Source organism: Ammodytes marinus (assembly GCF_949987685.1).
Source record: "Ammodytes marinus genome assembly, chromosome: 20".
Classification (NCBI taxonomy): Eukaryota; Metazoa; Chordata; class Actinopteri; order Uranoscopiformes; family Ammodytidae; genus Ammodytes; species Ammodytes marinus.
In genome coordinates, this window is record NC_137224.1 from 17,994,420 (window position 1) to 18,014,790 (window position 20,371).

General features: G+C 40.6%; 2 protein-coding genes across 2 annotated transcripts in view; both read right to left on the reverse strand.

Moving 5' to 3' along the window:
- rab26 (RAB26, member RAS oncogene family) overlaps positions 1–7,257 on the reverse strand; it is a gene marked incomplete at both ends in the record, with an annotated part of 75,982 nt that extends 68,725 nt beyond the window's left edge. The window contains 2 exons of the mRNA XM_080048790.1: positions 4,812–4,922; positions 7,081–7,257. Of these exons, the coding sequence (XP_079904916.1) occupies positions 4,812–4,922; positions 7,081–7,257 (288 nt within the window). The remainder of the gene's footprint in view (positions 1–4,811; positions 4,923–7,080) is intronic.
- A 3,457-nt stretch (positions 7,258–10,714) lies between these two features.
- lmf1 (lipase maturation factor 1) overlaps positions 10,715–20,371 on the reverse strand; it is a gene marked incomplete at its 5' end in the record, with an annotated part of 28,959 nt that continues 19,302 nt past the window's right edge. The window contains 4 exons of the mRNA XM_080049562.1: positions 10,715–11,551; positions 15,661–15,773; positions 17,695–17,878; positions 18,871–19,024. Coding sequence (XP_079905688.1) covers positions 11,365–11,551; positions 15,661–15,773; positions 17,695–17,878; positions 18,871–19,024 — 638 coding nt within the window. The 3' untranslated portion in view covers positions 10,715–11,364. The remainder of the gene's footprint in view (positions 11,552–15,660; positions 15,774–17,694; positions 17,879–18,870; positions 19,025–20,371) is intronic.

Genomic DNA, 20,371 nt, shown 5'->3' on the forward strand with positions numbered 1-20,371 from the left:
CACACACACACACACACACACACACACACACACACACACACACACACACACACACACACACACACACACACACACACACACACACACACACACACACACACACACACACACACACACACACACACACACACACACACACACACACCAGAAGCATGCGTGCGTCAGCTGTGCAGCAGTTTTGTTGAATGATTAACCAATCCAGCGCTGTGCCTCGCCATTTCAAGCATATTGAATTGGTGGTGAAAGTGAGAGAGAAAAAAGCCATACTATGAAAATGAGGGGTATACGAATAAACACATGCACATACAAACAAGTGGGCACTCACCATTAGCCAAAGGTAGGCAATTGCCTTGGGCCACAAGCTGCATAGGGGCCCCATAAAATACCTAATAAACCTAAAGTAAACAGTACAGACAGGTACTGGATCGTTAGGAGATATTCACACTGATTTTCACATAAGGGGATTTCGACACCAATCATTCTCCCAAATGGCTCCACCTTCAATGATCCATCCATCCTAAACATCAATACACTAAATTTACATCAGAATGATTCATTCATGAGTGTGATACTGTTACACTGTTGTGATTCTTTGGCAACATTGTTTTTTTTAAACTGTCATGCCAGTAAAGCCATTTCAATGTTATTCGAAAGAAAATAAGTTGTGCGTAGATTTGTCTTCGATAAATAAGGACTGAAAAAGAGGGGAAAACAAGGGATTTGTATAGGACCCCATGCTTGCTTTTTGATAGGCTCTGAAACAGCTCAATGTACACACCCTGCTGTTCTACCGTCATCGTAAAAAACAGAAACAATCTCATTGGCAGTCCTAACCAACGTCTCCCAGAGAGCTGTGTGTTTTGAAGCTTTAATATCCAAGTCATCGTTTCATCCAGTCAGGAGAAATAGACAGCGGGTGGGTGCTGGGGGTGGGGGGGAGGAGGTGGGGGGGAGGAGGATGGCGGAAGTTAGTTTACGCTCTACCCCACAAAAACCCCACAAAAACTTTTGTTTATTCTTCAACAGATGACTGACTCCTTTTTTTCCTCATTATCCGGAGAGGAAAACAGGTCAAATCGCTGCACATCCCTGACACTGTGAAAGATGCAGGTTTTTAAAAGGCTCACTGCTACCACTGACAGCTACACTATATCAACTTTTAGCTCAGAGCGGCTATGAAAAAAAGACATGAAAAGAGAGGTTTTCTGATGGACATCGAGGCTGCATCACTTCAGTTTGACCTTGTGCTCGCTCGGTAAGAATCAAATCAGTGCAGAAGTGCCTCCAAATCCCACAAACGCTCAACCGGGTAATTGAAGCAAAACAGTGCTTGTTTTGCTTCAGATAGGAGTTTATATAAAGGTCGGAACTGTGTAGCTGTAGCCACTCTCTTACACTGCCCACAAACAGTCAGAAAAGACAACATGTACAAACTTAACTTCAAAAGTAACTTCACAACATAAGTGAGGTCGGGCAAACTGAACCGTCCCATCTTTTTAAAAAGGTGCAGTATGCAGTTTTTAGGGGAGGTGGATTTGTTTACATTTGTAGAGTCTGCAAGTTTACAAAACATTTTTTCTCTCAATGTAATTCTTCTGATTTAATCATAATATCATCATAAATCAAAACTAATATAGTTTTGAGTAACCTTGAACCAAACCTAAGACTAGTATTATGTATGTAAACTAAACTTTGGGCCCTGCTGCTGTAAACAACAGCAAGTGACGCAGTAACTTTTCAGGTAGGCTTTCTGACTTCAAACAGTGTTCCAATCCAGGGATACAATTTTGCTGCGAGGAGTGTTTGTTTATTCAGTTATGAGAATAAACCTTAGAAACTGTTCACTTCTCTGACACACCCAAAGCTACATAGTGTACCTTTAACTTTAGTCAACAAGTAACAAATATCCTGATTTTAAAACGTTTTTTTGCAACTCTGCCCCACACCTTTAAGCCCCAATTAGCCTTCCATCGATGTTGCCTTTGTAACATATCCACTGTATGGACATTTCAACACAGTTTAAAAAACGACCTCCATTTAAATTAAGCACAGAGTGTGAGAGCAGATGACCTTAGCTGCTCTCTGTCAGCTGCAAGCCACAAATCCTTTGGGAGCATGAATTATTTACTCTTTGAATATCAATGAACAGTGTGAATTAGTAGAAATCCACTGAGCTGTTTGGGATATTTGCCCTCTGGCCAGTGGCCACAAACTCGTTTAGTTAAGAGAACACAACACCACAATATCATCCATGTGTCCCTGGCAGATAACTAGGGCTCCACTTCTTATCAACTGAATGATGAATTACCATCGTTTTCTAAAGTAGTATGTGTTTCAAGTGTCATTAATTCAACATAGCTGAGGTCGCCTGGTGAGTATATGCCATGACAACCAGTCATTTATCATAGACATGTCAATTGTCAACACTCACGTCAGAAGTCACAATTTTAAAATAGTACATCATACCATGTAACATCCACCAACAGTTTTAGCTCACTTTCCCCTTTTTGTTTGGAATAATACTGTTCTCCAAGTGGATTTTAACAAAACAAAGTGCAGACTTAAGTGTCAACCATAGCGTTTTGTTTTCAAGTCCATGCACACAATGTCCGTATCGTTCATTGAGAAGGCTGACAAAGCAGTTTTTCAAAAGAAAAATGCAAGAGTGTATTTTGTCAGTCTCAACGGCCCAGATGTTCAAGTTGCTAATAATAAACCCTTTTAAATAAACAGACCTCTTACAAAAGGGATCTACACATCAGACATGGCAGAAGAGGAGAATAGAGAGAAGCCAGATTGAGTGAGGACAGTGTGACTTTTTGAGAACTTTTTGAATTCATAATCAGAAATACTTTATTAATTCCTGGGGGGAACATTCAGTTTTGTTACAGATGTGCCCAATGTTAGAAAATAAATGTCCAACTATTCCTCCATGGTTAGATTAAGGTTTAGGTCAAAGTTTGGGTAGGATTTGATGAAAGAGGGATATGGTTTGAAAGTAGGGAATCCAAAAAAAATCGGTTCTTAGTTACTGTATGTATTCTGAATGGTGTGACTTTTCCAAACAACCAGTCAATTATTCATATAGATTATGTGCTCACACCATCACCCCGGGGGAAGACAGTTCCTTGGTATAGGAGTGTTAATGAGGGCGGAAACAGATGTTTACCGATATCACAAAGTCTGCTGCAGTTCCATTAAGGGACCTGCAAATGATATGAGACCGTATCATACAGTGTACAAAGTCCACTGAAGCATTGCTCCATTCCTACACAAATAAAGCCTGTTACATACTCCGCGAGAAGAAAGAACAAAGTTCTCGGTGACAGAGCTGCGAGAAGTTCTTTCTGGTCTGACATTACATACTTCACGAGAACTCAACTGCCGAACTCCTCACCGCGGCGCATTGTTACCATGGTAATTTGATTCAGTAGCGCCAGCTGATTTCACTTCGCTTTCCTCATTGACTTCAGACTGACCAATCACACAATAGTTCTCGGACAAGCTGCGAGAAGAAAGTTCGGCCCGGGTGATGTGTCGAGAACAAGCTGCGAGAACAGCTAAACAAGAGCTGAGAGAAGAAAATGACGTCATTTTCTTCTCGCAGCTCTGTCACCGAGAACTTTGTTCTTTCTTCTCGCGGAGTATGTAACAGCCTTTAGCCTTGTTGCAAATAGCACCATATCCTCAAAGGCTAATTGCGCTAATTGCAACAAAGCATTTAAGTGGAGCAGTTACCACGTATGACATTGTGTACTAAAGTCGCGCAATCTTTCTATACTTCCCTTCTCTCTGTCCGTCTCTCTCTCTCCAAACTCCTTAAAATGACTGTGTTGACAGCCATCTCCATGAGGTAAAAGCATAGATAGTATATAAAAAAAATATATAAAATACTAACTATGCATAGTCACCTCATACAACCCCACTTGGAAAATACTGAACTATCCCTTTAAGAGACTAAATTGTCAGGCGGGGAATCAGGTGAAATAACAAACGGAAGACTTTCGGGAAAATACCAAAGGATGTTGCACTGCTAAATATGCAGTGTGGTGTGTATGTTAACGTACCACACAGACACTATTTTCTCACAAGTGTGTTTTCAGCTTCCTCACTCCTTCCCTTCTTTCCACTCACACTCTCACTCACAGTAGCATGCCTCTGAGGAGAAGGTTTTTTCCCCCAAACAGCTATGTCAGATGCTGATTTACTAGGGATCTTACTTTGGGGAGCAACAAGACAGTGAAAGACTGAAAGGGTCACTGCCTCTAGTCCACTGTTGTGACACTTGCTGTGTGGCTGTTCTTTTACTACCGCTGTTGCTGTCAACCTCGCCTGCAATTTTGCCCCAACAGACATAAAAAATTAGTCGGCCATTAGCAGTTAAAAAATGAAAATAAAATAAAAAACGGAATGGCCCATCAATAAATGTCCTTATTTTAAATTACCATTTTAATTTGCCACAGTTCAGTTTAAATGTGTTGTGTCCCCTTGGGGGGAGTATGGGCTTGCTGGCAGGGTTTAAACATCTTGCAAGACAGTGCCTCATAAAGTGCACACTTTTAAAGGGAAACTACCACAGCTTAGCCTCAGTGGATCTCTTTATGGTCAGAAGAGTGACAAAAAAAAGTAGCTTCCTTTTCATTTTAAAAAGTCAGACTGGCACAGTTACATTGAGTGTTTTTATGCTAAAAGCCACTAAGGGCGAGCTAACACTAAGCATGTGTAACGTGCCAAAAGGAAGTTGAAGGTCAGTGTGTGTGTGTGCGTGTGCGTGCGTGCGTGCGTGTGTGTGTGTGTGTGTGTGAGCTTACCCTGAAGTCGATTCCCACAGTAGAGATGAAGCTCCCGGCTAGAAAGGCTCCATCTTTGAAGCGAACCAGCAGACAGGTTTTTCCAACACCTGAATCCCCCACCAGCATCACCTGAGACACAGAGAGAGAGAAGATGAATGGGCTTGGATTAGCATATATCAGACACAGGTGTTCCATGTTGGGATACAAATACAAAGGAGTTAAGGAAATGCAACACAGACAGACAGACAGACAGACAGACAGACAGACACACACACACACTGCATACTCCCATCTCTAGGCGAAATAGAGCGTAACAGTCACTCCAGTGGGAGAGAGCAGATTGTACAGACCATTGGGACATGGAACAATATGGCACCCAGAAGGTATTTTTGTATCCCTTTTTTCATTTTGTATCCCCACCACACAACATTGATTTGTGTCTAACTATTGCATCCATGCACTGTAGCTTATGTGTTCGAAATGTTCTAACAAAATCATTTTTACCTTCTACATTTGCAGGAATATACTCCGATTGGTATCAAAGTTTGTTTGTGTTTGATGTGCCGTGATATTAAACAATATGCACATTATGCAAATGAAGCTCAGCGCGGAGCAGTGATTTTGGCAGGTGTGTGCCATATCGGAACAGATGAAAAGTTAATACCAGCGGCCACCCACAATGATGAGAATGTAGATTTGCATATGCTAAATATGGATTAGCATTGGTGTATATCATCTCCATTTAACACTTTCTTAATTATTCATGAACAAGTCTAGGAAAATTTCAATTAAAAAAAAAAGTGAGTCAACGTATGGCTGATGTGATGTCTTCTGTCAAAACAACAGTCCGAAAAACATGCAATATAACAAACTAATGAAATACACAAAGAAGAAGAAGCACAGCAAATGCACACAAATATTGGACAACTTTGGTGAAATAAAAGGACCAAGTCTTACCCAGATTTGACCTGTTGTACTGGTAGCAGCACTATTATATAATATTCTTGCGTCTGCATACTCATTATACAGTAACTTTAGAGTAGGACAAGAAACATTTCTGACTTGGGATACATGCACTCAGGACAAAATAGCATTTTTTCCAGATAATATTTTTTAATAAACAGGCATTTTGAGTTCGGATAAATGTAGGTGGTACAAATGGGAATTGGCTGGTGCATTTTGGGGCTTATAGTAAAACGACAGATGTTTTTGTAATCATCATGCCAACAGCTGCGGACTAAAAAAGCCTCCTCCTGTGCTGCTGGTTAATTGAACTCATAAATATTCAGAAAACTTCCCACCATCTTGTTCATGTTATTGCACTGGAGTATAGCTCTGCCTAGTGTTAGTGTTGGCCATTATAATGCAGTTAGTCTACCGCAGAGACATACACACAGTGGATGTAACAAAGTGTATTTATGCATGGGGAGAAGTATAGGGAATAAACAAGATTATATTACACAGCTGGGGACACATTTATCACATGTATGGACAAAACAATCTACCTTATTTAGCATTTTGAAACAGTGCCTTTTGGATGAAATAATGGTGGAATTAACTTTTCCTGCAAGCCCTGCTCAAAGGTATCGATTTATATGACTTAGCACTGTATATTCTATAGCTACCAGGCACAGGTATGGAAGCCCATTCCTGCCAAGACATCGAAGTCATGGGATACTAAGTGTTGAGTTCCTGTATGAAAATGATCAGAGGTTTAGTCAGTAACTTAAAGAGTCACAATTGTGAAATACGGAGTCCACATAGTGATGAAGTAGAAGGCTATGTGGAAATGATAAAGACACCAAGTCAAAATATAATGTTATGTTCGGTCAAAATTACGAGTGACTTATTTAAAAATGTCAACATAACTTCCATAGCTTTCACGTGTGTTTTTGTTTTCATGGCAGACATTATTTCTCATACACACTTGTCTCAAATGTCCCCAGGTATACACTACTTTTACAAAATGTTACATAAGAGTGCAACACAACATTCAAGAGAACAAGCTTATGACTCTGCCATCAGTGTAACTCTTATTGTCTTTCATAATTTGCACTAATTGATCTCCACACACATTAACCCTGCTTCTATAAAACACATTGGATCGACAACTTCGAACAGACAACAAAGAAAGAGTAAGCTTTATGGAAGGGACACACATAATTGTAGTTCGTATAATGTGTTCTCAATCGGCTGCTTGAAACCTCGCACCTGCGCTCAATCACTTAAACTAGTCGCTCGGTTGAAAAACACGCTCGTTTTACGCCTGTTAAACCCTCCTGCTCACCTTAAAGGCGATGTCGTAAAACTCTCCGCTGTTGCTGAGGGACGGTCTGCTGGGGTAAACCAACCCGGTGGACGGAGCTGCAGCGGCGGCCAGACCTTTGCCCGTTCTCCCGCTGCCTGGAGACGGCTTGGGGCTCCTGGAGCTCCCTTTGCCTTTCACTCCCTTCTTCCTGGACATGATATGGCTTTGCTGACCCGCGCACGAAATAGGGGACCGAGGTGGCTTGTCTATCAGTTTCAAAACACTGACTTTTCCTCCTCGTGGAGATCTGCCCTTGCAACAAAATAAAATTAAAAATGTGTTCACCTGCGCGTGTGCGTGCGTAAAAGCGCAAACTGGTGTAACGGTGCCACGGATTAAATAAGTCTGTAAAAGTGCGAGACAGCTGTTGTTGTTCAAAGGTGCAGGTGGGATGATTGTAAATCGGAGGTCTGCTGGTTCACAATGTAAACATCTCTCTCTCTCTCTCTCTCTCTCTCTCTCTCTCTCTCTCTCTCTCTCTCTCTCTCTCTCTCTCTCTCTCTCTCTCTCTCTCTCTCTCTCTCTCTCTCTCTCTCTCTCGTTTAAAGGGGACGATCCACCCTAAAACGGAATACTACTATTCAAATATTGGGAGACGCTATAGTCAGCACCAACACGTGCAATCTCTCCAAACTGGAAAGATCATCCTTCAAAATGACAACATTTTTCTTATAATTAAATATATTATAGACAATGACTGTGGGTTTTAAATATTGTTTTTAATCCAATAGCTAATTCAATAATACTTGAATGCAAAGCTTTTAGGCTGGAATTGGTTGTTGTTTCTGAGTGTGGTGAGTGCAGCAGAGGCTCAGAAAGCAAAGCTGTAACATCTATAGTGTGTGTGCGCATGGGATAGCAGGTGTGCCAAGTTATACTGTATGTGTTTGGGATTCAGAGCGCTAACAGACTTTCAAATAATGCTCATTACTACTTGTGTATGCCATCTATCGACAGAACATTTTAAAAGGGAAAGCTTGGATTTCTCCCCCATTGATTTCAATATAATAATGGAGCTAGCATCTAGGGGCCACTAGAGGAACTGCATAAGGCAACTCCACATGGGTCATGAAAAACCAATGAAATATATAGTTGTTTCTTATATTTGTGCATTTTCATTTGTATTTGCTTTTATTTTTTGAACCCACAGATTTGCCTCTGCCGGTGGATATTTTACCTGAACAACTGTCACTGCCGGTGGAGACACATTTTCTTTCGACCACTGTGATGATGACACATAGCCTACACCGTGAAGTATTTTATGTAACCATGAGCAAAGGATGACCTCTCTACTGCACTGGTGACTCACTCCTCTTTATTGTAGTCTGTTTATAGCGTTCACACCTGAGAGCTGATAGTACAAACAGTAGCTGTCAGCGGCTGTCAGCTACTTAAGAGTACACCCACTTAAAACCCCTGTAAAACCCAAGTCCACAAAATCCTTCTATGTTGTTTGGAGAGTTAGTTGCATGCAAGTAAGCATCTGAAAAGAGGTATGCATATTTATGAATTCAAATTTAATATATTGTCATTTGAGTTTGATAAACTTTACAGAAATTTGGTTTAGATGAGGCGGGGCTATACTCTGGTTTTTATTACACAATAAGTATTTTTAACCAATCACGGCAGTTCTCTGCCCCAAAGGTTTTATAAAAACTGCCATGGAGACTGTTTGATACTGCCCTGCCCACACTATCCAGTCAAACAGTCTAGGCAGTAATAAAGCGTTTAACTGGGTTTTATCATATCTATGAATATGTATTTTCAATCAGATTTTTGTGAAAGCTTATTGAGACGCCCAACTTTTGATTTCATATAGGGATTTTGACTATTTTAGACCAGGTTTCCAGAGACTCACACAACAACAACAGAGGAAAAGTCATTCTGGAGCTGGAAGAATAAGACAGGCCCTGTGTCCCTGCTTGTCTGTTACACAATGCATTTGATGATAAAAAGGGGGGCGGGGATGGTTGGATCGGAGTTAACAATCAAATCGTCCCATAAAACTGCTAGAAGAAAGTCACAGTGGCAATGCAGCAGGGAAATTTATTTGCAGACCCGGAGGCGGGGAAGACAACAAGCAGGATGCAGATCCGTTTGATGAGGAGACTATTAAAAACACCCGAGCTCTGCAAGCATCGCACAGTCGAAACCCCTGAACTGCTAATGACAGGAGAGCGCACACAAACACACACACACACACCTACCTGCACTAATTGCATGAGCTGTTGATTAAACTTGTGAGTCCTTTGTCACTTTTTATAACCTGAAGCACATATTTGTGGGGGCCGCAAGAGTTCAATATTGAACACACAACACATTAGGTAACGGTCAAATGTTCCTATAAATTGTGAAATAAAATCATTAAAACTCATCCTCATGCTTTTTCTTGTATATCGTTCACCATTATATTGAAGTTGGTTAGCCAACTCAACAATTAGCACCGGATAGCCACACAGCAACAAGTCCAAGTCACTCCGGATCAACAAAGACACTAATTCAGTATAGACACATTTAGCCTTTTTTGTTAGTGTGTTATCAAGCTTAATAAGACAGAATGGCTGCATCAAAAACCACCAATAAAGACGTTACTGTATGTTTTCCCATCTGCTGTTTCAAGCAGATCACACTCTCACTTGAGAGGCCGATAAATGAATCACACTGTCTTTGTGCTCCGTGATCTGTGGCAAGAGAGACATGAAAAGGAACCCAGGGAGTAATTCATATTTGAGATGCGCAGCACGTACAATAGAGGTATGTGTCAGGCAGCTGCTTGAAAAATATCCTCATGGGTATAGAAACAACAACAGCCAAAAAACAGGCTCCATTCATCAAATTCAAAATGGCACGCACACAGCAGTCAGAGAATATTTGAATAAATGATGTAGAGGAGAAGGAATATGAAATGTATTATAATTCAATTTGTAGACATAACATATGGCAAAACAAAACAACAAATTATTATTGTTGTCACATACACGTGAGACAAGTGAGTGTAGTGGCCAGCTTTATGAAATCATCTGGCACAATAGGAGAGCAAACAGAACAAAGAAAGTTTTTGAACAGACAATAGAATCTGTCATTTAAAAGAATCTTAGTAAACATGTAAATGACACTTGTTTCCGTGGAATTTGGTTAACTTTGAGGAAGTGGTTTATGCTATAAACCACGAAGCCCAGATAGTATGCCTGCGTTCCAATCCCCATACTATTTACTATTTAGTATGTTAGATGTTGGATGTCCCAATACAGGCATGTCAATTGTAGTATGCTGAAAATACATAAATGCCCCACTAACTCCAATAGCATTTTGGAATATTCATCTTTATTCTTGACATTTCTTGACATAATGAAAAAAAAACTTCCTTATCGGATTTTCTTTCTCTCCTGTGGCCCTAAAACTCTTCTGTACTTTAGTATGTAGTGTAGTAAAAAGAAAGAGTATGTGATTTGGAACGCAGGATATGAATTTCATGTAGAACATGGCGCCATCTAGTGACATCTTATTATGATTAACGCCAACCAGAAACCAATAATAACTTCCACTATAGACTACAATATATAACACACTGATGTTACAGTGTAGCATAATGCTTGAAAATAAATGTTCCCTACTTTCTTTATGGCCTGCAAATGTCTTAAAATGACTCTTTGGTTGATGTCAGTCACATCAATCACCAGTCTCCTGTCCTTTGGCAGCATTGCCGGTGCGTTCAATTACTGCGAGAAAGTTCCTTGTAAAAAAAAAAAAAAGAACTCGAACCAAATTTAGTGTGGCACTGCTATTACACGGCCGCATTCAACTTTTTATCCAATGCATCTTATTTTTCTGGAACCACTGCTTTGCTTGTCAAATACTAAGTGACACAGTAAGCGGTCTAAAATGTTCAGACAGTGTCAAACCATGACGTTTGTCTTTAAAGGGAGGAAAACATACGAGGAAAAACTCACTTTATTTGAAACTGTTTTAATATTGAAACATCAGCATCAGGAGTCCTGTTTAATAGTTGGCGTCCACTGAGGTTAATAACGAGATATAAGGGCGGTATTTATTTATGATAGATAGACATATCATAGTCCCTAAATGACACCCTGAAAAGCATCACATTTTGATCAGGATGTTATGAAGCAAAGTTCTTCACCAAAAAAATACATTCAATCTGCAAACACCAGAGGGCGCCCTTGGTCCTTGTAACCAGTGTTGAACTCCAGCAGAATTGCACTGAAACTGCCTTTGACATCTTCAGACAGTGGTGAGGTCTTTTTAGTTCCTCTTTGCTCGTATGTGTGGATGGGGCCAGTTCCTTGACTGGAAGTATCCCCTGAGTCCTTCCAGGTCCACGGGAGGGAAGTAGGCCCCGATACGTTTCCTCAGCCACCACTTCCCCTCTCTTGCACTGGCGCTGCCCGGCTTGGTGAAGTGGTACGTGAAATGTTCCCCTCGAACCCACCTGAGAAAGACAAGGGGACACAGAGAGCAGTGTAAGGCAAGGCAAGTTTATTTATATAGCACAATTCAGACACAAGGCCACTCAAAGTGCTTTACAGGGGCAAGATTAGAATACATAAAACACATTATAAAACATTTAAAAGCGAATAAAAGAAGCAAATAAAATGAAACTTGCAGGTTAAAATGGAAACAAAAAAGTCTTCAGACTCGATTTAAAAGAACTGAGAGTTGCAGCAGACCTCAAGTTCTCTGGGAGTTTGTTCCAGATTTTTGGTGCATAATAACTAAAAGCTGCTTCTCCTTGTTTAGTCCTAACTCTAGGGACTGTAAGTAGACCTGTCCCAGACGACCTAAGGGCTCTGGACGGTTCATAACGTATCAGCATATCAGTAATGTATTTTGGCCCTAAACCATTTAGTGCTTTATAAACCAACATCAGTATTTTGAAATCAATTATTTGAGTGACTGGAAGCCAGTGTAAAGACCTCAGAACTGGGGTAATGTGATCCACTTTTTTTGGTCCTAGTGAGGACTCGAGCAGCAGCGTTCTGAATTAGCTGAATCTGTCTGATAGATTTTTTTGGAGTCTAAATAGACGGTCTAAATCTCAGCTTCTTGTCTGCCCTAGATCAGCTTGATGAGAAGCACTTCCCTTTTCTTTGTCAAGGTGGAGCCACTTAAAGATACAGTATCTCATACCAGAGCGCTCCCGTAGTGTAGTCGTGGATAGAGATCGTACCATATCGGCTCCGGCCTTCGTTGCAGTGGTTGCGGGTTCGAGTCCAACCCGTGGGCCTTCACTGCATGTCATCCCCCCTCTCTCTCTCTGTCTCACTATTTCAACTCTATACTGTCAAATAAAGCTTGAAAATGCAAAAAGAAAATCTTAAAAAAAAAGAAAAAGAATCTCATACCTCTGATTAGGGCTGTTAAGCGATTATCAAAATTAATCTAATTAATTACAGGCTCTGTGATTAATTAATCTAAATTAATCGCATACTTATGACACTTTTTTACCTATTAATAAACAGCTGTATAGCCTGCTAGTATAGTTTGTTTCTCTCTCTCTCTCTCTCTCTCTCTATCTCTCTCGCTCTCCGTCTCTCGTAACTTCTGTCTCCACAACAGACAGCGCTGCACTGCCACAGATGCCTATGCCGATTCATTCACCATCGTCGTACTCATACAGGGGTTGACACTAAGGTTTCAAATGCACTTGCCCATAGGGCAAGTACAGGTAATGTTTTACTTGCCCGAATGTTGTGTTCACTTGCCCAAAAAAAAACAAAAAAACTGTTAAACAATGATATGTACAGTATAGGCTAATTAAATTGTAAATTTTAGCGAACCGTATCTCTTAAATGCAAACACTGCTTACTTGTCTCATCCTGACCACATAAAACGAACAACAATTCATATAAGCCTAGATATCATGACATCACACAACACCAAGCGCTTGGTCCTGCTGCAGCATCGTGAAAGGACCTCTTTTTGCCATGCACCTTGCCCAGGGGCTCAGAAAACTCAGTCTAGCTCAGAGTCAAGCTGAATGTTAGCTTCCTCAGAAAAATTTAACTTATTTTACTTATTTAAAACAGTCACATTGTGCCAAAAAGTGATTGTGTGCCATAAAATGATTAAAGTCCACCATGTTAAAGCTATTGCCCAGTTACACTGTAAGTAGGGAGGGGATCATTAATTTCTATTCATATTGATACCATTATAAAGACTCCACAATCCAAATCTTTATCGATACTTTTCTATTATTTTGTTTAAAGAGAACTGGTATTATTGCTTTAATTGCTTATAAGATGAGCAGAGTTAAGGATAGGACTTTAAGCAGGTCATAATTCCATATTTAGGACTACTATTTAGTTAATATTGCTGGGAAAACAAGTGTTTTACCCAAACTGTAGGCTATTATTCAAGCTTCCCGCGAAAAACTCAAATTTCTTATTTTCTTGATGTTACATTTGAACACATCATGATGTCATTTTATTGACCTTTGCCTAATAATCATTTTACCGAGCCGACCTGAACACATCACATTTGAATCGTTAGGGATTTTTTTTCGCTAACTAGGTCTTATCCTGCAGATTTTAATATGGATTTAAAAACTATCAGATTTTTTAACTGCGGGACTTGCTACAGAGTCTCTCGTTTGTTGATCACCGCTGCATTGAATGAATGATGAGACGGTGCCGAGCCCGTCTGCAGCGGCTCAGCAGACAAGAGTTTTTTATTTTTTTGGGAGATGGAGCGGGTTGAAGGAGTTTCTTCAAGACAGTCGAAGGTAGAACACTTTTACAGTCCATGATGCGGTCGAGTGATGGAATAATACACTGAAGTAGGCCTAATTAGATGAAGATGACCCGACTCGATATTTAAAATTACATAATGTGACGTAGCCTACTGGACTCCATAGCGGTATCAATAAGCTCAAACGTTATTGATTTCTGGGTTTTGAATATAGCGGAACCAAGTCCGTAGGATAGAGCCGGCTTTCGGAACGTAGACAGCGAAACTGCGCGCACACAGGCTGTGTGTGTAGTGTGTGTGTGTGTGTGTGTGTGTGTGTGTGTGTGTGTGTGTGTGTGTGTGTGTGTGTGTGTGTGTGTGTGTGTGTGTGTGTGAGAGAGAGATAGAGAGATTGAGTGCGAAAGAGCGACCGTGATGCTGCTGGCTGCCGCGCGCAGCTGCTCAATTGTGAATATAGCCGATCTATTTTGTGTGAGTTAGCGAAAAAAAATGTTTTGCAGACTGTAAAACACATGAATACATAGCCTAGACTACAGACAAACCCTTTAAAATCCACTTTCCCGTTCGGGCAACCAAAAAGCAATCTCAACTTGCCCAGACATTATTTTCAGTTGCCCCGGGCAAGCGGGCAACCGTTAGTGTCAACCACTGTCATAGGCAAAAATATTGACACACACACACACACACACACACGGGGCGGGTGTCCGTTTACGTGGGAGACGAGACAGCTAGCAAACAAAATTGAGACACACGGAGGAAGATTGAGAGATACTTTTGAACCTACATTGTTGCACCCACTAAATCAATAATGCACAGACACTGCGGAGAATAAAGTAAGATGTCTTCCTACCTTCATGCTTATTTGACCGAAGCATCCCATAAACCGTCCATAGAGCCCTCGGCCCCGCCCTTTCCCCTGCTTCTCTCTTTACTTTTCTCCCTTTCACCCGTGCGGGCTGTGTATGCAAGTTACAGGTGCAGCTTGGTGCAGCTGCGCACCACTTTTGCACCGGGTCAAAGGGCATTATAGAAGTGCGATTAATCTGCATTAATTTTTTTTAATTGCGTTAATTTTTCTGTGATTAATTAATCGAAATTAACGCGTTAATATGACAGCCCTAACGGCAATATTTGATTTCCTGAATGCACCATTACCCATGTGTGCTAATGTATCAGTTAATAATGCTCATTAGCAGACAAAGTGCTTTGGAGTTTATAATTAGAGGCAGGGTGCCATTTGTGAAAGAATTAGAGTAGGGGGAGTTATTGAAGGTTTTTTTTTTATTCATGAAAAAAAGTCACAGGGCGAAGTTAACGGCTGCAGTTGCAGGAATATTTAATTTATTTTAAATGAACTCATCAAGTAACCTAAGCGCGACACTGCACACTCATGGCTCGTGGTCATGCGGACACATTGGAGCTGGGATCAAACACATACAATAAAACCCTTTTGTTAGTAAAATGGAAAGTGAGCCTTTATACAACGGCCATTGTAAAAATAAATAAAAATAAGTAGTAATTATTATAAAAGAAAAAATAAGACTTTGTATTCAAAATCTCAATTGGTGAAATAGCCTTTGCAGTTTTTTTTATTTCAGCAAATGAAAGACTGTGGCCTGCGTCAGTAGAGGGCGCTAGAGCACAGAGAATATTGACTCATGAGATTTTGGAACTGTCACTCCCATTGATCCCTGCTAACGCACATTTTATGACAGAGAAACAAATCTGAATGAGTTGTTTAAACTTAAAGATAGGATTGTTTTGGTGATTTATACAGTTCATTGTAGAGTATAGACCAAGATGCACTGCTCAGGTCTTTGCTGTGACTGTGTGCACTGTGTGTGTGTTTACCTGGGAGTTTCTCTGTCCTGGAATGGGTTGTGGTCCAGCAGAGAGAGGACTGTGGTGTCGTTGGACAGCAGACGTCCTGCTATGTGGATCACCCACTCACTCTGTTCATAGGTCTGGGAGGAGACACACAGAAAATTGAACAATTAATAAATAACACAGGCAAGTGACCTAAATATATGTTTGGATGTAGACAAAAAGCAAAATAAGTGAATTTAGAGATTAAAGTGACAATGAGTAAAATAAGAGTCTTGGGGATTAAGTACATGGAGCTACTGCCGCCTAGTGGGCAAACGCAGCAGGTGAATACCACACATTTTTTCTGCACAAAAGCCATAAAAATACAAGAAATATTTTCTCCTAAAAGCAGTTAAATAGCTACATTTTCTAATTATTAATACCAGCAGTTAAATAGTCAATTCAACTGTTAAATAATTATACTTTAGTAGGGGAGAACGGGGAAATTTGTCACACGGGTTGGTTGTCACAATCGTTATATCTCGGAACCAGAAGGCGCTGTCTGTGAAATTTTGGTATGTAAATATCCAGAATTGGGATCAGAGGTCACCTACATAGTCTTCCTTGGAGTTAGAGTGCTGAATTTGAGGTGAGACGACTGTTTGTGTTTTTCATGTCAAATTGAAAATATTTAGCTTCTCTGTAGTTTTCTTCTAGGCTTTTACACAATGGGTTTATAACAAAACACTTGTTACCCATTCAACGTGTGAAGGGTAAACTATAGTTTAGATTGTGGTTAGCAAGCTAATTAGTTGTCAGATGGTTGTAGGCCTTGATGCTAGCAAGAAATTCAAGTTGGGGTTGGTCGTCACATTTTTTGGGGGGTTGGTTGTCACATACTGTATTATCTCAAGGCTGCAGCCAGAAAAGGAACCCAATAACGAAATAAATTGTCAAACTGTATCCTCACTGACACCCCAGAGAAGGAAAGAATAGAGCAGGAAAAGGCAGCTAGCATGCAAAAGAAAAAAGGGCAACAAAATCAAAACAACCCAGTGCATCCCAAGCTAGACCAGCTGCCAAGGCTACAGTAAGTTATGTAGACCTATTTGTCAACTTGACAATGCAATTAAACTTTCAAATTTAGTTCTACTTTCTTGCCTTCTTTTTAAGATTATTCCCATTAAGATAACATTGTGACAAACAACCCCATAGTGTTTGACAACCGACCCCTTGATGGGGTTGGTTGTCACAATGTGTAAGGGTGTCTTTGATGATTAATTTCTTCTTTATTACAATAAGATAGAAAAAGTGAGGGGTACACATTTCAAGCCAACACCTTAAGCTTCAATTTAATGTAGGAATGACTATTGAAAGATGTTTAGGTGACGAGCAATTCTCACTAGAGTAAAAAGTGTGCCTACTTACCCCGTTCTCCCCTATAGGCTTATCTGTTACATTAACAAATAAACATAATTAATGATGGGATGATATAAAAATGTCAAAGGGATGATATAACAAAAATATAATTTTTTCCTGGGAAGCAGCTGGAATATAAAATGATAACTTTTCATTGCGATATTGCAAGAAAACAACTTCCCCGCGTCATATTTGGTCCCACTGATTTCTCATACAATACCTCTTTCTGGAAATGTACAGTATAGGGCTGCAAATCCCACCCAAAAAATCATAATATAAGGAACCTGACTAGTACAGTTAAGTTAAGTAAAGATAAGTTAAGTTACTTTATTAGTCAATGGTTACATTGAAATTTGTCTTTCCCCATATCCCCTCTTAAGTTGCCACACTTTGGAGGGCGTCAGAGCGCAGGGTCAGCCATAGTACAGCACCCCTGGAGCAGTTTTGGGGTTAAATGCCTTGCTCAAGGACACAATGGCAGAGATGTAATAGTGATGTAATATCAGACACCACTACTTTTACAAGTTACACCCTCCTGTCCGGCGCCGGGGATCGAACCATCGTCCTTGTGTTTACTAGTCGGCCCCCCTTTCCTCTAGGCCATCGTACCATGTGTCTCGGGTGGTGGTCCTATGTAATCTTGTTGTTTCAGTGTCTCACCTGGAAGGCAGTGAACCACATGAGCCAGTCCAGTCTGTAGTGGTAGGGTGATATGAGACAGGGCCGGCGGTACAGATCCCCGGGTTTACACAGGAACTGGTATTCCTCCCACACCGCTCCGGGGTCTTTGGGATCCGGGCTCAAGGTACCCTGGAAGATCACCTCCGTACGCTCCTTGGTAATGCTACACAGAAGAGGGGAGGGGTTAGGTTTAAGTGTGAACTATGGCTGTGTTCCAAACGACCTACTAACGTCCTCCCCTCCTACATACTCAACATGTATATACTACATACCATCTACTTAACGATCGATTGTGTATGCGAGGTTTGTCGGACCGTTTACACTGGAGTATACAGAAGCAATAAGGAATAAAAAAAGAAAAAAACTTCTGTGTCGTTTGAAAGCACGCAATGCATTGTGGGGTGGTTGAGTAGGAGAAGTAACCTATCGATCCATACACAAAATCTTCCCGGAAGTAAGTACTCATGCGGGCATTTTTCACCTACACAAAATCGATACAAAACCACAACATACTCAAATTGACGTCAAAACTAGTATGAATAGGACTTAAGTTGGGCTTTTCGAACACAGCCAATGATTATTATAAAGAAGACCAAATGTCTCATAAGCTGAAGGAAAGACGGTGGGAAGGGATGCTGAGAAATGGAAATTTTAATATCTGATTTATATGACAGCAAAGTCATCCATAACACATTCTAATGAACTAGCATGGACGCAGCGTGCACTGCTAACACTGCTCTGTCATATCACACAAAAATACAATACACCTGTCCCGTAGCCAAAAAAATGCCATTGTGATCAAGTTTAGGCTCAGGTTTTTCCAAGTCTGTTTTGGAACAATTATCACATTCTTATATAAACTGTTTTGGGTGTGGGTCATTTTTCAAATGTCTTTTTGAATAGGACATTTCCTCTTTCCTGTGTTCGAATTCTTCCACATCAGGAAACACAGTCTGACTGGAACTAAGAATTTGACAATAAAAAGGACTTTGGAAAAGACCATGTTTTGAACTCGAGACTGCTGACTTCTTCTGTTGAACCTCAGAATTAAAGCATCATCAGGCCTTAAACGTGGGCATGCTTTTGAGCAGTTATTGAGATAAGTAACATAAGAAACCACCTGAGATGAAGTATGACCTCATGACTGTACTGTACCTGCCAAAGGCCCCGTAGGTGTTGACGATGCGCAGTGGGTCGAAGGAGGTGTTCATCACCTGCTTAGAACTGAACAGATTCATCACCACGGGGATGCTCAGGTAGCCAATCAGAACACCCATAGAAATGTTCAGCGCCCGACGCATCAGCATACCTGTATTACACACACACACACACACACACACACACACACACACACACACACACACACACACACACACACACACACACACACACACACACACACACACACACACACACACACACACACACACACACACACACACACACACACACACACACACACACACAATAGAAACGAGTGGGATGGCATCAGTCTTCATTGTGGGTCGATTTCTTGACTATAGGCTATTGCAAACACCTTGTAGTTTTGTTTGATGATAATAATCAGCTGGGTCAATCTTATTAAAACACTCCATCTAACTCTGTGCTCTTAGCCAGATTTGATTAAATCGATGCACGCAACAATGCATGTCATTGTCTGGCCTAAAGGGGGCTGCTACAGTCTTTAGTTAACTTGTTAAAAGTCGAAGAAAATGTAAGAGTTTAGAAGATTGATGCATCTCATACCAGGACTGCAACTTGAAGTGGCCCAGGGGGAGAACTGTAATTACAGCTTAAATCAAGGTGACATATGTGTTACTGTGTCTAAGGGGGGGGGGGGGGTGGGGGTGGGGGGGGGGGCGGGGTTTGCGGGGAAAATATGTGTTTAAGAGCAAAATTTAAAAAAATTCCCGGCAAAATAAGTGGCTCTTTTTCAATAAAGCTATCGAAGAAAAACTGATTTTGAATCACTGGGTCACACAATGTAGTAGCTATTGAAGAAAAATCATTACGTTTAATTAAAATGTGTGAAAAAAAGAATTAAACAGTATCGATCAGCTCTGAGAGCCCAAATTAGTATACTATTTTTTTTATATCATTTTCAATAGTATGACCTTTTTAAAAAAATATAATTATCAATAATATGACCAAGTTGCATGAAGCTACTGAAACTATAACAGTTCTATGTAAAATAGACAGCATTTTCTTGACAGTCCATAAATCAATCTGGCCAATATTGACAAAATCCAGCATTTCCCAGTAATGTGTTCAGATTTCAAGCCCATTTCACCTTGAAAACATAAGATTAAAAAAATCAAGCGTTTTCCAAACTTTACAGACTCTGTACTGACCCTGTATTAAGCCTGCACGTTTATATGTGTGTACTGTGTATATATGTGTGTGTGTGGCAACTTTAACACTTCCTCAGTGGAAAAGCGTTGACCTGTTACATCATTGGCCGGCTGCTATGGACACATGTTGGCTCAGTCCACGTCAGTTCCTTCCTCTCTCTCCCCCTCTGTGTGTCTGCCTGCTTATCCCACGCATGTTAAACGCATCAACACAACCCAACTGAAGCTGTTCACACTCACAGACAGACGTTCTGGCTCTGTCCAAATGATTAATGATTTAAACCTGTTGTAAACTCAACATCAGA